The following is a 19,375-nucleotide window of genomic DNA, read 5'->3' on the forward strand; positions in this document are numbered from 1 at the left end:
TATTTTTTTTTTTTTTGAGACAGGGTCTTGCTCTGTCACCCAGGCTGGAGTGTAGTGGCATGGCTCACTGCAGCCTCTGTCTCCCAGGCTCAACTGATCCTCCCACCTCAACCTCCCTGGTAGTTGTGACTAAAGTTGTGTGCCACCATATCTGGCCAATGTCTTTTTTTGGTATTTTTTTGTAGAGATGGGTGGTGCCATGTTGCCCAGGCTGGTCTCAAACTCCTGAGCTCGGTGATCTACCTATCTTGGCCTCCCAAAGTGTTGGTATTACAGGTGTGAGCCACCGTGCTCAGCCTAAACTACATACTTTTTGATCAACATTTTCAATCAACGGTTCTCCAAGCTTGGTCCCTGGAGAGGCAGCATCAGCATCACCTGAGAACTTGCTAGAAGCACAGGCTCTCAGACTCACCCCAGAGCTGCTGGCTCAGGAACTCAGGGGTGGGCCCAGCAGTCTGTTTTAATGAACCCTCCAGAAGATTCTAAGGCACACTGGAGACTGACAGCAATTGTTTTAAATAACCAACTTGGTTAATAAGACTCCCAGCTTATTTTATTCAGTGAGTTCCTCTTGATTTAGAGAACTACAATCCAGACACTGAAATAAAAATACCTGGTCTGGAGTCTTAGCTGCACTATTTAGAAATTTTGAGATCTTAGGCAAGTCATGTAACTTCTCTGTGCCTTGATTTCCTCATCCATGAAAATGGGAATTATTATAGCACCAGCCTAACAGGCCTGACAGATAAGAAGTCAGCTGAGGACAGGGGCTGGGGCGTGGCACGTGGAAGCTCACCCCCAGTGGTTCCAGTACAGTTTTCTACCAAACCCTAACACCAAGTGCTGGGCACACAGCACACAGCACGTTAACTGCACTCTGCTATTTAACCTTCACAACATCTCCATAAGGGCAATGCTATCATTATCCTGTTTTACAGTTGAAGAAGCCAAGGCACAGAGAGATTGAACAACTTGCTAAGGTCACATAGCTAGCAAGTGGCAGAGCTGGAAGGTAACTGCAGGTAGCCTGGCTCCAACATCCAAATTCCTAACCCCTTATACAGCCATCCCTTGGTAACTGCAGCGCATCGGTTCTGAAACTTCTGAAGGTCCATGGATGCGTAAGTCCCTAAATTGGTGCCAGAGAACCTATGGATATGAAAAATCAGCCGTCTATACCCACAGGTTCTGTGTCTCTCGAATACTGTTTTTTCAAGCCATGGTGAGTTGAATCTGCAGAGGCTGGAGCCATGGACATGGAGGGCTGACTGTACTCTAGTATTTTCCCATTAGCTCTTTAGGGAAATGACTTACAGATGAATAAGGACCTGAAATGAATTAACTGGGACGTGGTGGACTTGGAGAGCGCTGAAGGGAGGATGCGCCGGAGGCTGAACAGAGCTGCCTGTCTCCTCCATCAGGTCCTGGCATTATGCAGGATCATCCTGAGAAATCTAGCAGTGGGGATTCTCCAAATGCTCTCCCCTTCAGATTCTGAGGATCAGAGCCTCAGAGTATCTGAACGGCCTCCTGCTATCCTCTCCCCACTGCCAGGGATGAGATTCTTGGAAAACAAAGGAGACAGGCAGGCAGGTGAAGCTGGTTGGCTGTACAGGCAATGGTTCTTAATGACCATTGAGTTCTCTGGAATCGGTACCCTCAGGTAGGGGCTATGCATCTTTTTGGGAGGAACCTAATTCTCTAGGCCCTCCTTGCTCACGAGTGTCTACGCTAGCCTGCTCTGGAAACACAATGAGGCTGCAAAGATCTGCGTACTCCTTAATCTAAGATTATTTTTAGGGCTGGGTGTGGTGGCTCATGCCTGTAATCCCAGCATTTTGGGAGGCCAAGGCAGGTGGGTCACGAGGTCAGCAGTTCAAGACCAACCTGATCAACATGGTGAAACCCCCCGTTCCTACTAAAAATGCAAAAATTAGCCAGGCATGGTGGCACGCGCCTGTAATCTCAGCTACTCAGAAGGCTGAGGCAGGAGAATTGCTTGAAGGAGGTGAAGATTGCAGTGAGCCAAGATTGTGCCACTGCACTCCAGCCTGGGTGACAGAGCGAGGCTCTGTCTCAAAAATATATATATTTTTAATCATTTATCTTGTTTAAAAAATGAGATAAGAACACGAGGGAGCAAATTCAGATTGGAGTGGCAAGTTTTTCAAATACAGGCGCTAAGACAAGGGCCATAGCGAAGGTGTAGGCTGAGCGCTTCAGAGGCTAGAAAAAGGACGGCACGCAGAAGAATGGGCATTGGGATCATTCCCTTGGCATGTTCCCCTACTCGGCTTGACTTCATAAATGCAGAGGCAACCAGTTATAGAGAATTGACTCTTGCTTTCCCATGGGCACATATGGCCTACTAGGACTTGCCAGAAGCTATCAATTGTTTTCTGGATCATTAAGAATGAGTATTTCTGGGATTCTGTGGCATACTCTATGGAGTGTGCTGTTGATGAGTGTGTGGGCACCTGCAGGCAGGGAGCAGAACAGCAGGGAAGCACTGGACATGACCTTTGGGTTTCTGGCATCAGAGCACCTGTAGCAGGCTGCTTGCATGAGGAGGCAAAGCTATGTGTCAGGAAGGAAGCAGAAGCGTGGGGAAAGCCCACAATGGATGCCGTCTTAGATATCACAGACATCCTCAAAGCCAGAAGCCTGGAGGTGAGTCACTCGTTGGACAAATGGTGGCTGAAAGCAGCACTCTGTCCTTGTCAGCCTTCATGACACTGTCTCCAAGAGATGTAACAGAACCAAAAGAGAAAGAGGCTCAAAAGGCACAAGAGGCGATCACATACTGTCCTGAGATCCATGTGGATACCAAGTACAATCTTAGGGAGACAGGTACCTCCACCTCCACCTAGATGGCTAGGTGTAAGGACATCTATAGAAGATTGGTCACACAGGTCTGTAGGAACGGCAGTAGGGATGATCAACTCAGGAAGAGATAGAGCTCGAAGAGGAAAATTAAGGATACTGAGATGCTCTAGGTTTCTAAAAAAGAGTATGCAGACAACATCCACAGATCACTGTGGGTGAGGGTGAAAAACCGAAAACAGTGGAAAAAGGACAGAGAAGCCTATGTTAGCAAATGATCAACACCTTTTAAATAGGAGTTAGATGGCAGATGCTGAGCGTTCCAGGGCTGGAAGCTTCCTGCGCTATTCAGACAAGGTCTAAGCCATGTTATGACAGGAAAGGTCTGTGAAGTCTAAGACAGGGACTGGATGACTGCCGGGTGCCAGCAGGATTTGGTGGGAACAGAGTGGCCAACACTGTCCCACGGGGCACGTTAGAGTCAAGCAGTATGTGGATTTTCTGTAAATAGGGTTAAGGTCCTCGTTTCTTTGTGGAAAAATGCAGATTGTGTGCTGGTTACATAGACGAGATCAACAGACTTCTGACCACCCAAGGAGGCTGTCCAGGAAAATGGGGGTCTCTTATCTAGCTAGGAGGAGAACACCAACAACTTGCTTACGGTTTTCGTACACGACAGAAATCAGGGCTTGAAACTATCTTCATAAGTGGCAACTATAGACTGGATCTCAAAATCTGAAACCTATTAGTCATAAATGTAAGGACCTGTGAACTTAAAATACACATCTTAAAAACACAAGCCCAGAATAAGAGTGTCTTGGCTTCCCATGTAAGTGTGAAAAACGCTTCTGGGGTTTTCCCTTGAAGGTGAGCTCAATCAGAGATGTGGACAGAAAAAAGACAGAAGAAGGGGTCACGGAGTCCTGTACTCACTGAAATCTAGAATCCTCTGTACCAGCCGGGCCGTATGTATGCCTCCTTTAAAAAGGGCAGCATGGGCTGGTGTAGGCTTGGAAGAAAGTCAATCGGTGGGGCATGAAACTAACTCCCGAGGGCAAGATTGGTGGCACTGGATTCACACTCCCTCAGTTTGGACCCTGAGAGTGAAGAAGGTGCCCAGGAGAGGCAAGTGGGAGGTGAGTGCAAGAAGGGGTTCTGAGAGAGGGGTTCGCAGCAGTGGAAGGCGTCCACACAGAGGGCAGGGAAGCAAGCCCTGGAAGCTGGTGGGAGCCCTGATGGCAGGTGCCTGCTACCGTAGTTGTGTGACAGCCTCCACCAATATGCCTCCCATTCAAGGAGTGAGGAGTTCAGGGCCTTTGTCTTGCAGGCCTTTCCCTTTACCTGGAAGAAAAGAACAAGTGGGGCTTGGCCTGTTGATGGCAGTGAACACATCCACTTGTGAGGGAGACTCTGCGAGGGTGAGTTTTGTGGGCCCTTCCCTTCATTTTGAAATCCATCATCCTGCAGAAGACAATGACACCAGCTGTTGCTTCCACTAATGACGGAGGAGGCGGGAAGGAATGGCCCTTACTGAAGCTGCCCACCTGCTGACAGCTTCATAATACCCCAGAGCCCATCCAAAGGGATATATGCAAGGCTCCTGCTTAATTCTGCTGAAAATGACACGATAAATTCCTTCAGTTTCCTAACAACTGCCATTCCTTAAATGGCGCTGATCATACCTGCCCCAGAATCAGTTCCATACACCTGCCTGCCCCTGATTTGCAGGCACTGTGCTTGGTCCAACTCTATGGATGCTGTCTCTGTGGAACATTTGCCAGGGCCCAAGTTGCCTAGCCATGCCCTTCTGTGAGTTCCTAAACCGCTCACTCTCTCCTCTGGTACTCGGAGCTAGAACTGCTTAGCTGTGGTATTGCTTCAGTGAAATGGTACATCTCCCTGAAGATAGGAAAGATACTTATAAATATTTTGTAACCCCACCACCCCATGACTTAGAAAAATGCCAAACTCAGTAAGGTGCTGAAATGAACTGATTAAATATAGAACACGAAATGGAGACTGGTCCTCTCTTTCCCCAGAACACTCTGGCTCAGGCCCACCCTGGGCTCTTTCACTGACGAAGAGATAATGGACAAGAGCCCAGTTTTATTATTCAATAAATGCAGCAATAAATATGAAGAGGGGATGCTTTCAAAGTCCTAGTCAAGAGCTGCTTTCCTTGTCAGATGCTATTTAAAATTGGGAAAAATTCAAATTTCATTGTCCTATCTTGGAGGCCTTCTATGCCACTGGTGCCCAACAGTAGACTAAAAGAGACCCCACACCCCTATATGGAAGGTGAATGGTGGTAGACAGACGAGTTTGGACTGAAGAATCTGGATAATTCAAGGAACTGAGATGCCAACAGGAGCCAAGAGGCCTGAATCTGTGCCAGGCACTGTATGTGCTCATGGATAATTAAACATTTTTTAATGCATAGGTATAATGTACACTGTCAGTCCCCACCTGACCAAGGAGTTATGCTTCCTCTTCATTTCCCTTTCCTTTTTAGAATGTGTCTTCATATTTACTGTAAAAGTAAATGTTTGGTACTCAGAATGCATTTTTCCATTGGAAAGATAGTACGAAATAGTCATTCCAGTGTGGGTTTAGGCCATGGTAAGCTTAAAATGCTCAATATTTTACTTGACAACTGGTAGACAGGAATATTCTTGCAACACTGGGGACTAGCAAGTAAAAAGCAAATGAAATGAAAATGAGATCTCTTGAATCATGGTAATTAAATGAAAATTTGAGATGAAGAGGAGATACATAGAGATATTTTTGTGTTGCCTCTAAAAGAGATTTATAAAACTTTTAAGGATTTTAAGGTTAATGGAACCATTTATTATAACGTAATATCATTTAAAATGCAGCTGGTTGTTTTCTTACCACCAGGCTACATTGTTAGAAAATACTTTTCACCTTATTTGCAATTTAAGGCCTTTAAATGGAATAAGGGCAGGGAGAGAAAAGAAAGGCAGGAGAGTAAAAAGATAAACAGGTTAAAAAAAAAACAAGCTACAAGCATGTAGACATTTTCTTTCCTCCAGCAGCTAGGTACACAGACTGGAATGAGGACAGGAGAGAGAGTCAAAGAGGTTGTTTTTAATTTTTAAGAAGAAAAGAGGTGTTCAGGGCAAAGAGGGCAGTTCTTCATTATGACCACAAGGTGGTGATATTGGCCCAGAACAGTTTGGTTGCTGTTTTGGGGGAGAGGCATCAAGACCAACTAACAACTTGTGTGAAGAGAACAGTCACAATTCCAACACTGGGTAGAAGGGGAAAGAGAGACACCAATACTTGATGGACACAGTTGCATAAATACACAGACAGAAAGTGTATCCAAGTGTATGTCATCTCTTTTATAAAAACTGTAAGTATCATAATGATACATCTGTATGTGCAGTGATTCTCACAGTCTGAAGTCTTCAGTGGAGTCTGCTTCAACACTTCAATATGCTCTGGGTGACACCTTCCTCAGCCTTCACAGAAACATGTTTTAGGATAAACTAGCTTACTCTCAAGCGCATTTGACTTCTCAAAACCCTTCAGCAATATGATTCTTCAGATCAATATTAGTTCTCTGCCCAATACTGTAATGTTTTATACGTTCATATAAGCTTACATGTAAACAGATGCACACATATAAGTATTTACATGTACATACATAGACATCTCACAGTAGGTATCAAGCTATTGTTTAAAGTGGAATCAAAGAAATATCAGTAGAAGGAAGATTTTGTAACTTTTATAAACTGGAAAAGTAGCCAATCTAGTTTATAAGCAAAAGGGTACACTTAGATTGATACTATTAAATTCCTTAGACACCAGATAGTTTTTGACAACAAGGATGTCAGAAACCTATCTTTAACTGTTACTGGCACTTTTGAATTAGAGCCTGTAATTATGACTGTCACAGTGTTAACAAAGGCGACCTGTTTTCTGATGTTGCTTTACAGTATTAGAGAATTTACTAATACAGATCCTAAGGGGATTATCAACTTGTGTGACTTTAACTATTCAGCTCTCTATACATTTTTAAAAAGCACTCTCTGTTCTTTAAAGTACTCCTTTGAGGATGTTACTCAAATATATTTATCATTTATCAGCTCTCAATACCTAAAAAAGAAAAATGAAATTCACATCTGTTGTTGGTTTAACAGCTCAGATCAGAGAAGGTCCTGTGGGCAGTAAGCATGAACAGAACGTTGGCTCCAGCAGCAACTCGCCCCAGAAAAACGGCCTGGAGGCCTGTGATTTTCTCTTCTCAGTTCTGAAATTAATACTCCAAAGCCACAGATGAAGAGCCTGTCTCTTTCTCTTGTCCCACAAAATTGTAAAAATTATCTGAAACCATGTTCAGCTCTTCGTTGGTGACTGAAAGTATGGCCATGTTACGCTCACACTCAATAAAAAGATCATCACAACAGAAATCTCAAAGCTCTCCAGTAGCACCAGTGAAGTGACAGTCCCATCAGTGCTAGTGCAACTCCAGCCCTCACTGTGACTCCACTGCCATGCTCCCAGCACACCGCACAGCTGCCTAGACCTTCCTTTTGCACTTCATGGTATAAATACCCATAAACGATATTTTAGGTGTCTAACGAATAGAACAGTGAATATTTAATGTATCTCCTTTCTTTCAAGCGTGAGAAAGGCATTAATGAAGGAACATGCACACACGATATTTACATGATGGACTGAGATGAAGGCATGCTTTTGTTTTCCAGAAGCAAGGTAAATACTTACGAGAGAAAGATTTGGGAATTATTGCATGGAAATCCCTAAAGTCATCAGCCCCATATGTAACTGCAATAAAGAAGGCAAAAAGAAAGCTGGGTTGTGATACCAGTAGAGAGATACAGTCAGAGTTTAACAGAAAGCATTACTTTTTAAAAAAGAACGTTTTATTACTCAAAACCACTGTTCAGCTACTCATCTTCTATTGCTGGCCCCCCTACAGGCAACAGAAAAGTAATTACTCATGAACAGGACCACAATCCCCTCAGGTCTCAACTCAAAGCATTATATCCCATAAAGTGGTTTGGAGCAATTACTGACGGCTTCAACATCTTAGAGGGTGCAGCTCCAAAGATTCTAGAGCTCTGAGAAACCATTCCGCAGCTCCGGTCCAAAACCTCAGGCTCCTTGCAGAGTGTCTCCTGGGACAGCTCGTTATCGCCACGAAAGTGCGTGTTTCTTAATGAGCTGATTGCATCGCAAATGTTCTTCATTCAGCTTTTTCTTAGAAAGCGTTCATAGAAAATTAGAAAATGCAGCACATTGGGTGGGGGAAAATTATTGTTTTCCCCAACCCACAAAAGAGCTACCCATTTTGGTGAGCAGTCCTTATCAGCTGCTTTCATAAACGTTATCCCTGCCTCAAGTCTTCAGGTTCCTATTCTCTTTCACAGGATAGTTTCCCAGCATATTCCTTTTCCCTAAGATTTGGCAGATTCTGCACAGGTGCACACACGTGTACACACACACAAAATTTTCCCTCCAAGAGTCACATCTCAGCGACTGTTGAAGTTACACACACAGTGTAGCTGCTAAATTCAACTTGTTGGATGAGGTCCTAGGTTAGCAGAGTCAAGACTCTGAGGTGACCTGCAGGAAACAGACCTATGGAACTTTGCTTAAACCGGTGTTTTCCAGACTTATCTGACCACAGACCCTCCTTCTTTTCCCATGAAATTATTGGGAAATAAATTATTGGGATAATGAGCATCATAGTTTAAGAGACATTTTGAAAGCTGTTTCTTGAAGTGACTTGTTGAATCATTTCCTAGCAAATCTTTACTCTTTATCTGCTTATTTTATTTAGTCCAAATGTAATGGGTAAGTCAATATTACGAGTCCCATCAAACACAGTAGCATAAATTGCCTCCATGGGGATGTGCTCGTTGGCCTGCAAACCGCCAATTTTGCAATAACCTTTGCTGCGCTCGTCATCTTCCTTGAGCTCCAGCCCTTTATATAATCTGTTTGCCCTTATTCTGCTTCACGGAGTTGCTAGCATCTCAGATAATGGCAGAAAAGGCAAAGATGTTTTAAAGAGTAGGTATTACCTTCTGCAAATGGGAACATTGCAATAGTGACAGAGTACAGAACTCTGACTAAACCGTGAAGCGCTAAGATACTGTTTATACTGCTGATAATGCCAATAGGGTGCTTGAAGATGACTTGCTTTGAGAGTTAACCTCCTAATAGATCCCGGCAGCTCTACAGCCAGATCAGCCACCTGTCGTACATATGATGATGATTACAGCACTGGGGAGGCTTCATGTTTACCGACACACTGAATACACTGAAGATTAGGGGGTTAAGGGATTAGATCTGAACGCAATGTGTCTCAAATTCGTCTCACCAGGAGAAAATGTAGCCTTTGGCAGTCTTGGGTAGTCAAAGCATAAGCCTTGAAATACTGAATTCTGTCAAGACACTTGCCACTCCACACACTGCCATTAATATAAAGAATACTGTAATAGACATTAAATTTTTTAAAAATTTAACTTTTAGATCCAGGGGTACATAGGCAGGTGTGTTACATCGGCAAACTCCTGTCATGGCAGTTTGTTATACAGGCTGTTTTGCCACCCAGGTATTAAGTCAACTACCTATTATTTTTCCTAATCCTCTCCCTTCTCCCACTCTCCACATTCTGATAGGCCTCAGTGTATGTTGTTCTGCTCTATGTGTCCATGTGTTCTCCTCACTTAGCTCACACTTAAAAGTGAGAACATGTGTACTTGGTTTTCTGTTCCTGGGTTAGTTTGCTAAGGATAATGGCTTCCAGCTCCATCCATGTTCCTGCAAAGGACATGATCTCATTCTTTTTTATGGCTGCATAGTATTCCAAGCTGTATGTTGACCACATTTTCTTTATCCAGTCGATCACTGATGGGCATGTAGGTTGGTTCCATGTTTTTGCCATTGTGAATGGTGCTGTAACAAACATATGAGTACATGTGACTTATGGTAGAACGATTCATTTTTCTTTGGGTATATATGCAGTAATTGGATTGCTGGGTCAAATGGTGTCTAGGTCTTTGACGGATTGCCCCACTGTCTTCTTCCACATGGTTAAACTAATTTACAATCTCACCAACAGTGTATAAACATTCCTTTTTCTCTACAACTCACCAGTATGTGTTATTTTTTGACTTTTTATTAATAACCATTCTGACTGGTGTGAGATGGTATGTCATTGTGGTTTTGATTTGCATTTCTCTAATGGTCAGTTATGTTGAGCTTTATTTCATATGATCGTTGGCCACATGGATGTCTTCTTTCGGAAAGCTGGATACTGAATGTTAATCATGTTTGAAAATAAACAGTTCTTTGCCTAGTGTAATTCAAATTTATTTGTTGATTTTTGTCCCAAATATGTGGTTCCCTAAAAGTCACAAAATTGTTTAAAAAACAAAATATAGCTGTACTTACTAGTTTGTTTCATGTCTCCACAGTAATGCTGAACTGATAAGAGCTCACTCTTGTTCCTGTAGCATCCATGTTCATGCACATAAACTTCTGAGCTCAGAAAATGAAGCGTGTACTATTCTAGCTGAACAGGTAATTACATACAACATGAAATGTGGACACTCACTCCGTTCCATGCTAAAGTCCAGTATCTCGTGGGAGCCAGTCACCGGAAGCTCTGTTGATGCCAGGTGGTGGCAGAGGTTTTGTGGAAGCTGTATTTATGATGCTTGAGAGGCAGTGGAAGATGTGTAAGGTACTACAGCTGCCCACACAGGGACACACATAAGTGTGTTTTTGTGTTAATGCAAATATACACACACTCACCTACACGTGAGGCATGGGGAGTAACGGTGTCCCCCAATGAACAAATTCCCAACCAGTGAACCAACAACTAGGCAAGTGTGGCTGTTACCCCTCCTAGCGCCACCCCCTCAGGGTCCTCACTGTTCCAGGAGCTGAGCCTGGCACACCGCACATCCAGGGTTGGGACTGAACAAAGTCACAGAGCAGGTGAGTACGCACAGCGGCCACTGAGAGCTCCTCGAATGCACTCCAGGAGCCAGCTGGCCCCAGGGGCTGTGCAATCTGACAATATTCCCACATCGCTTCTGGCAAGCTGAAAAATGAGCCATACAACCTGCTTTTTCTCGCTCACTTGGAGAGGTCTGCAGGTGCCGACTTGCCTTGCCCATGAGGACAGCCCTGCCTCTAAGTTGACCCTCTTGCTTGTCATAAGAAACAGTCACTGTGGGATTATGGAAGCTATTATTCAGCGATTACCTCTCGACCTTGTTCTCTTTCCTTTAGTAAATTCAGGCCATTGTTTGATAAAAGGGTGCACATGAAAAAGGTGTTAAACTTTGTTCTCAGTTTTCTACATTTTATAAAATATATTCTTATCCAGAGCAAATTTAACTCATTGGTAGGAATTTCTATTCCCCAAACTCTCATGCACATTTTCATATAAAATGCTGTGAATACCTTGGATTCTGAATCCTATTTGAATTGCCAAATTGATGAACATTATGGGGAAAATGAAATACCCGCAAACCACTCTTCTCAGTTTGCATTTAGCTGTGCATAAGATTATAAACTTCTTGTGCCGCTGTCACTCTGGGGAGAGGCGAAACATACTTGAGATGTTCAAAACAAGAGAGAGGAGATCTGATCTATTTTCAAATGCAAGAACACTGACAATTTTCTGGGAAAATCTTTCTAAAGGCAAACACATTCAGATTTGTATTTAGGAGAATTTAGAAAAATGCTGTGGTTTGTATATGTTCTTTTAATCACATTAACCTGTTAGTGACAGTCAGATCATTAGTCTATCATTACCTTGTTTGAATATGGTTTGTGGTGACCCTGGCAATGCCACCAAACCTAGCATTTCATGGTAGAGCTTCGTGACCCCATGGCTGAGCTAGTGAGAATCACAGCACAGGACAGCAAGGTGGAGGTGGATGGGAGGAGCAAGCACCCTAGGCAGAGCACCACAGGCCACACTTCTAGAAAGTACTAGTTAGATCATGAAGAGCGATGGGAGGAGCAAGCACCCTAGGCAGAGCACTACAGGCCACACTTCTAGAAAGTACTAGTTAGATCATGAAGAGCTACCAAGTCAAGATTCTATGAAAACCTTTCAGACCTTCTGTGGATGGATACATTTGCTTTTAGACCACCCTCTAGTTAGGAGGCTCCGAGTCTCCTCACGGGAAGAGAACACTGGCTGCCATCTACGGACTGCACACTCAAGGAAGGTATTGTTGCTCAGTCTTACAAAAGAGGTAGCTAAAATACAATCAAGTTCAGTCAGACCCAGGGACACCCAGCTGGGGAGTGCTGGCTGGTGCAAGTCCCACATCTAAGCTCCCCAGGGGACTGAGTAACTCCTCAGTGGTTCCTTTCATTTCTTGTCCTGCAGTCAGTCCTGAGGGTTTCAACTCTGCTGCCGCTTGTCTGCTTGCCACTGTACCAGCCCCTTCTTTTCAGAAGTCAAGGGTCATGTCTTACACCGCTCTGGATCCCGTGTGACCCCAGCATAGCCCACCCAGCAGGCACACACAAGTCTGGAGAAGGCAAGTGAAGATACGCCCAGGACCCCGTTGGTGAGCTGCACCAGGGCTCCATCCTCGGTAATCTGCCCATTCTTCCCTTCATGCCCAGAACATGCTCAGCCAAACCCAAATCCCTATCTTTACCCCCAGACCCAGCTCGCCTATGCAGCCCATGCATGCTGATGGGGCCTCATCACATTCTAACCCACACGGGGCTCGCCTTGACCCTTGCCTCTCATGGCCAAATGATGTCTGAGGTCTTGGGAGAGGTCATCGTTCGTATTGTTTTCCATCCGCATCACATCCCAGCATGGCCATGAAGCCCCTGCCTTCGCCTGGCTAAGGCAGCCCAGATGGCACCACATCCTGCCCATGTTTCCTGTCCACCGTCTGGCATATAAGTTGGTTTGTTTGCATCGTGAGGACCTCGCTTTCAGTCACCCCTTTCAGTCATTGTGCTCATTGCCCTAAGATTATCATCCTCAACCTGCTCTTATCCAGTCACATCTGCTTCCAAATACTCCATGGGTCTGCACTGTTATGACGAGGAAAAAACGTCCACTCCTGTGTCAAAATCCCCCTACAACTGGTGAGCAGTGACAATAAACTTCTCAGCAGGTAATATTATTTAGATAAGCAAGTGGATGAACCTTATGGAAAAACGCTTTAAAACAAAAAAAAAAAGAGCCCTGTAGCTAGTTTTTCAGTAGAAAGCCATAGACAGATAAAGGTAATATCTACCTTCTTGTCAATGAGACTTCAAGACCCCTCGGATTAGCTACAACCGACTAACATTCACCATGTTTCCCTGATGGGAAAGACAATAGGGCTAGCACTTTGCAAGTCCACTGAAGGTGACAAAGAAGGCAGGAAAACGCCACCAGTGCCTGCAAACCCTGAGTCTGTCTCCCCTTCAGCTCCAAATGCCCCTGGAAGACACTTACTCTATCTGGGAAAGGGGTTGAGTGGACCTCCCGCAGGGCCTCACGTAGCCTCATCATGTTTCAGGGACAAGTGTCAGGTCGAGGGACTGTTCTGGCTGCTTCAAATGGGACATATCAATGATGGGCAAAGTCACTATGGTTTACTTCAAATCCTAGCTGTCAGAGCTGCCCTTCCAGAGCAGATGATTTGGAGAGCTTAACAGAAAAGTAGGATAAATCAACGTCCGGCCCTTTCTCTCTTCATAGCACAACTAGGCACCTGTCCTACTTTTGTTTATGTTTTACTAACACAATTTAATTTTTCACAATGAACTAGTTAAGATAGAAAAAGCTCCAATTAAGGCACCTATGGCTTAGAAAGGGAGAAGTGGACACTTCACAAGAGTACAAGAAAGAAAGCAGCAGGTTCAAAATGATGGTTCTTTTGTGAGATTAGCTTTGAAACGATTGTTTTGGTGCCATGTGCAAGCTTCCTAAATCCTGAGGTTGGAGCACTTCCTCAGCCGCCCTGCGAGGCCCATTTCAAGTCAGCCGACTACCGGGTCCAGGATCTCCATAACACAATTTTGGGGAAAACATTCAACGGGTTGAAGAACAGGCTTAGGGGTACTTTTCCAATGTCGTATCCTTCTTCCTTTGGAAGAAATACTACTTTTCTGCAAAAATGATATTTGCTTATTCTAAAGCTACCGAGAAGCACTGTGATGGCACTTCCAGAAATTACCCACAAGTCTTATAATTTAAGGAGAATCATGTGCAAAGAAGAAAATGGAAAAATAGTAGTGAGAACTGAGTAATAGAGCTTAGCTCATGCTTTAAAATGAGAAACAGGAAAGGGACATTCAGGCAATCAAGAAAAGCTAAAAAAACTAAGAGGGCTGTAGTTCTACAGTTTCCGATTAGATCAGAAGGCTCTTGTCAGGGATCACAGCGGGGTGGCAGAGTGTGAGGTCCTCAATATAAGTGAAAAATAGTATTTTATTTTGTCATTCCAAATTTTATTCCAATAAGGGAGATTTACACTGGATCACAGGGGCCAAAATGATCAGGAAGAGAAATTCTACAAAATAACTGGGCTGCCCAGGAGAGTGTGGACCACGCGGTGGGCAGGAGGGGTGACAATGTGTGGATGGACAGCAACCTTTACATAGGTAGGCCCCAGCAGGACATGCAGGGGGAGCGTGGGGCAGAGCCACATGGCGATGGATAGCGGTGTTCCCTGCAGCATGGAGAGGCGGGGCGCAGCAGACAGCGCGGAGGGGACCTGGGGCTGCGGAGCTCGGCAGCCGTCAGAGTGTCTGCAGCGTGGGCCACAGGCGAGAGCCTTTGATCAACTGTTTGGCATGTGCTCTGGCTGATGTAACTGCACACGTGTTTTAGATGTGGTTTTCCCAGTAGCACACTTACAGAAGCAACAGGTGAAACTGTTGCTGCCGGTGTAAAAGGGAGTTTGGCAAAGTGAAGGACTAAAGACTGAAGGAAATGTTTTCACTGTTAAGCTGGACCTGGCTTCCTGAAATGGGGTTACTGTATGTGCATTTCACACATTCTCGAGGTGTAGGACCTATCACTCCTGACTTCAAATGAAAAATAAAACACACAAAGAAAGGACTGAGGACTTTAAATACACGTCTGTGGCCTTTGTACTCCTAAGCAATCAACCAAAGAGAACTCCAGAGGCTGCGTGCGGCTCCTCCTTAGGCTCTGCGGATAGACGTGGCCATTCCCTCTGATCCCCAGGGCTGGCACGGTGTCAGCCCCAAAGATTCCAGAGGCCCAGGCCCTGCTTCAGGGAGGCCAGAGATAAGTAATCTCCCCCAGGACACACAGAGGGTGGATCCTCTGCCGTCCTGTCCCTCCCTTCCAGAAGCCCAACGGGTCCGTGTCAGAATTCCAAGCAGAAGGTGACTCAGCACAGAGGAGGAGGGACAGGAAGAACACTGCAGTCACCCTCTTCAACCCTCGGCCCTTGGCCATGGGCACAGTCCTGCACACTTTGGGTCTTTAAGTGATTGCTAACCTTTAAGGAAGGGTTATTTGTATAGTAATCCTGCTGAGAAATCCTGGGGAGTCAGCGAGCCCCTGGTGGCCTGACCCCGCTACAGGTGGAGGTGAAGCGTTCAGTCCTGCCTTGGCAGTCTCTTCCCAGAAAGTGAATTTCTCAGACACAAGCTCAAGCTGTGAACCTGGTGATGGTAAAGATCAGAGTGCAGGCAATCTGGCATAGCTGTAGCTGAACTGTCTGCAGAGGGAAGCAAGGGGCTGAGGAGCATGGACTGGGTTGTGTGCCTCTGGTCTGGTGTACTGGTACACACAGGTGTATACATGAGTAATCACGTGTGCATGTGTGTACATATGTATGCACATGTGCAAATGACACACAGAGATCGCCCTTTCTACACACGTATTTAAAAAGGCAGCTCAGTAAAATCGACTCAGAGGTAGAGAGTTCATTATTTACAATGACATTTCCCTGCAGAAGGACAGCAGCAAATACAAAGAGACAGCAGTCTCCACTGTTCTGAACGTCGGACCAGCCCCTCGTCACTCTGCGCACATTCCCCCGCCTGCCAGCTCTACGGGCAGAAGGCCGCCGGGGTCAGATCTGGGCTCTACAAGACTCAGAAGTCAGGACAAAATGCCTGCTTCCTCCATTTCTTAACCAAGAAGCACCCCTGTAGAGGTTTCTGAGCAAGGAATTGTGACTTGTGGCAAAATTATTTTATTTTTTGAGGCGGGATCTTGCTCCGTGGCCTAGGCTGGAGTGCAGGGGCATGATCACAGCTCACTGCAGTCTCGGCCTCCTGGGCTCAAGCGATCCTCCTGCTTCGCCCTCCCAAGTAACTGGCACTACAGGCATATGCCACCATGCCAGGCTACTTTTTGTATTTTTTTTTTTTTTTTTTTTTGTAGAGACAGGGTTTTACCATATTGCCTAGGTTGGTCTCAAACTCCTGAGTACATGTGATCCTCCCACCTCGGTCTCCCAAAGTGCTGGGATTACAGGCATGAGCCACTGCACCTGGCCAGAATTCTGTATCTCAATAAGAAACTCACACAGTGGCTGTGAGAAGGCATCAGGAGGAGATGGGGATACTTTAAGCCGTTTAACGTTTCGGGTAAACTTATTTCTAACCAGGAAAAAATAAACTACAAGAACTTTGTAAATAATAGTTCTCTGAAGGAACTCTTTCAGGCTTTTTTTTTCTTTTTCTTCTTTCCTTTCTCTCTTCCTCCAACTGTCCCCGATCCCCTCATTATTTCCTATAAATGCCAGGCATATGTTATTTTATTTATTCCTCACAATAAAGCCTTGGCATGTGAGCAAATCAGCACTGGCCACAGCACCCTGCCTCTAGCCAACTGAAAGTGTTTACAGATGGCCTCTGCCTCTGAGTAGCTCTGGGGCCTGAGCCACGCCCAGGACATCACCAAGCCTGGGGTTCCTCACGTATGAAACCAAAGAAAACGCCAGCCTCTTGTCACCCTACAGCTGGACAGTCACAGAGCAAAGGCTCCAGGTCCCCGCCATTAGCTGGAGCTCAGGAAATGCTGGCTGCCCATCTCCTGTCCCATCCCACAGCCTTCACATGAGACTGGCCCGAGACTCACACACCTCTGCTTCCTGGCACTTCTGTCAAAACCTCAGATCTCTTGGGAAGAACCTTCAAATGTCATGTTTTTTCCTAGTAGATATCAGCTGTTTCTTAGGATGAGAATGTCTCAAAAAGTCCTGTCCTTCACATCACAACAATTCTTCGAAGTAAGGGGGGTTCCTCCCTTTCTTTCCCATCTTTCTAGTTCTGTGATTCAACAACCATTTACCAGTAAGTATCTGGAAACGACTAATTTAGGTCATGCACTCTTACCACTTAAAATCCAAGAAGTGACAGCGTGTAACATCTAAGTCGAGTCATTTACCTGGTGCAACCGCTGTCGCCATGCGACTCCAGGCACCTGCACCAGGCGAAGGTGCCATGCCATGTCCTTCCTAGGCATGAACTCTGTTAGCCCTTGAAGCGGCCCTGTGAGAAAAATATCACCCCACTTTACAAATGAGAGAAAATCAGACTCAGAACGGTCACCCAACCTGCCTAAGGCCAGGTAAGACAGGAGCGGAGTGGAGCCCAAATTTGTGGCACTCCGAGGCCCATTTCTTCACTCGCTGCTTCCCCCTCTTTCTGCAGGTCCTGAGCTGACTTCTGCAAGCCTTCTCATCCTAGCTGTTAATGAGTTTATGAAATAAGGCCCGCTGAATAGCCCATACTACACATCAGGGGGGACCATCTCTGACGTGGGCATTGCACAGGTGTGTGTGCAGAGCCCCGAGGGAGTCTCCAGAGAAATTATAGAGGGAAAATCGAGGCTCTGTCCAGGGATGCTGCACTCTATAAGCAACAGGAGGAAAATGAGCCCAAACTCATGCGTCACGGTGCACAGTAGCCCCGGTTACCGGGAGGCCGCACATGGAGGGGTTTCCTAGGAAGACAAGGCGCGTCCACTGGAGGGAGGGGTGGCAGGGGGTTGTGAGAAGTCACAGAAAGGTGACATTCAAAATGAGAAGAAGGAAGAGGGAATCTCAATAGCTGGAGGTGCAGGGCTATGGCGGGGCCAGCAGTGTTGTTGAGGGGGCAGGGGCATGGCTGGCCCAGGGAGACATGGGGACAGTGATCCCCAGGATGCAGGGGACAGTGATCCCCAGGATGCAGAGCCCAGTTCCAGAGGCCCTGGAAGCTGAGATGAAGTCCCCAGGCAACAGGAACTGTCAGAGGTCCCTGCTTGTGGGGTCCTGTGGTAGGAGCTGGCTTAAGGGAACTGGTCTGGGGTTGGGATGGAGATGCCTGGGAGAAGGAGTTGGTCATAACACTCCACAGACAGAGAGAGAGAAGTAGGGAGCCAGCAGGATGGGCGGGGAAGTAGGGGGATCACAAGTAGAATCACACACGCATAGCCGTCCGGAGCCCAGTGAATCGGCAGTCAGGGGTGCGGTCATCCTGCTCTTGGTTACTCTAGAGTTTAGAGTACCACCAGCCCAGCAACCACAAGACCCCAGCCTCCAGAAGACCTGACAGTCGGGCCTTCTGCCACCCCGTGATCTTTCGCCCTTCCCTCCACATCCAGAGGCACCGTCCTGCCCTGGTCTCCAGGAGTGTAGGGCCCAAGCACAGCGATTGTGACACTGCACTTGTGTGTCATCTTGTAACTGGGTTTCCACATCCTCCTGGCTGTATTGTAAAAGCCCTAGAAGAGGAACAAGAGCAAATAATGAAATATAGGAATGCAGGAAAAGAGGAAGCCGCCGCGAGATACCAGCCCAACCGAAATACAAAGAGTTATGGAGAAGTGACAGAAAGGGAAGTAAGAGTAAGGAATTGCATTGAGCGGCTTAGCGGAGTGCGCGTGCGCACACACACAGACACAGCCATGCACACGCAGACACACACACAGCCATGCACACACACAGACACGCTCCACAGACAACACACACAGAAACACAGGCACAGAGAGACTCTCACACACTCACAAATTCACACAGACACAGCCTTTCTCAGGTCTGAATCAAACTGCTAAAAAAGTATGAGCTCTTAGTTCCCAGCCTTGGAGGGACAGTGACAAGTTCCCTCTATGGTCCAGCTGGCTGGGAGAGACCATCCAAGTGCGCCCGCCCAGGACCATCTGCCCCCACCAGGCACTAGATCCAGAACTTCCTGATCGTTCTAGAAGTCCATTCTGTTATTTTTCTTTTGTATTTAAAAACCCAGAGTTAAAATAAGGTACAGCTCCCTTACATTATAATCAAAAACCTAATTTTAGGGCTGAGATGCAAAGTGCACTAACGGAACAAAAAACATAGATCTATCTATCGGGGTAGATGCATTTAGGGACCCCCAAATCATTTTCTAAGTGAGGAAAACAGGCAAAGAGAGAAAAGCCTGAAACTGAGGGAAAACGAGAACAGCACAGTGAATTAACCCGTCTGTGGCATTTTCTGTTCGTGGAGATAACCAGTGGCAGAGCTCTGAGGCAAAGACGTCGCCACCGGAGGAGTGTGGAGGTAGCTGA

General features: G+C 45.9%; 1 protein-coding gene across 20 annotated transcripts in view; it reads right to left on the reverse strand.

Annotated features, from left to right (window-relative positions):
• The window catches only part of IKZF1 (IKAROS family zinc finger 1), a 98,652-nt gene that overhangs the window by 28,865 nt on the left and 50,412 nt on the right, over window positions 1-19,375 (reverse strand). For 8 of the 20 annotated variants that reach the window (XM_032244229.1, XM_032244222.1, XM_032244221.1 and 5 more), the window contains exon 4: window positions 7,579-7,638. The exons of 11 other annotated variants lie outside the window; for them this stretch is intronic. In XM_032244229.1, coding sequence (XP_032100120.1) covers window positions 7,579-7,638 — 60 coding nt within the window. Of the gene's footprint in view, window positions 1-7,578; window positions 7,639-14,036; window positions 14,041-19,375 lie in introns of those variants that run through there. One more of the 20 variants, XM_032244234.1, reaches the window with a different exon arrangement.

The sequence above is a fragment of the Sapajus apella genome, unplaced genomic scaffold (assembly GCF_009761245.1).
Source record: "Sapajus apella isolate SASKATOON/1434 unplaced genomic scaffold, GSC_monkey_1.0 scaffold54, whole genome shotgun sequence".
Taxonomy (NCBI): Eukaryota; Metazoa; Chordata; class Mammalia; order Primates; family Cebidae; genus Sapajus; species Sapajus apella.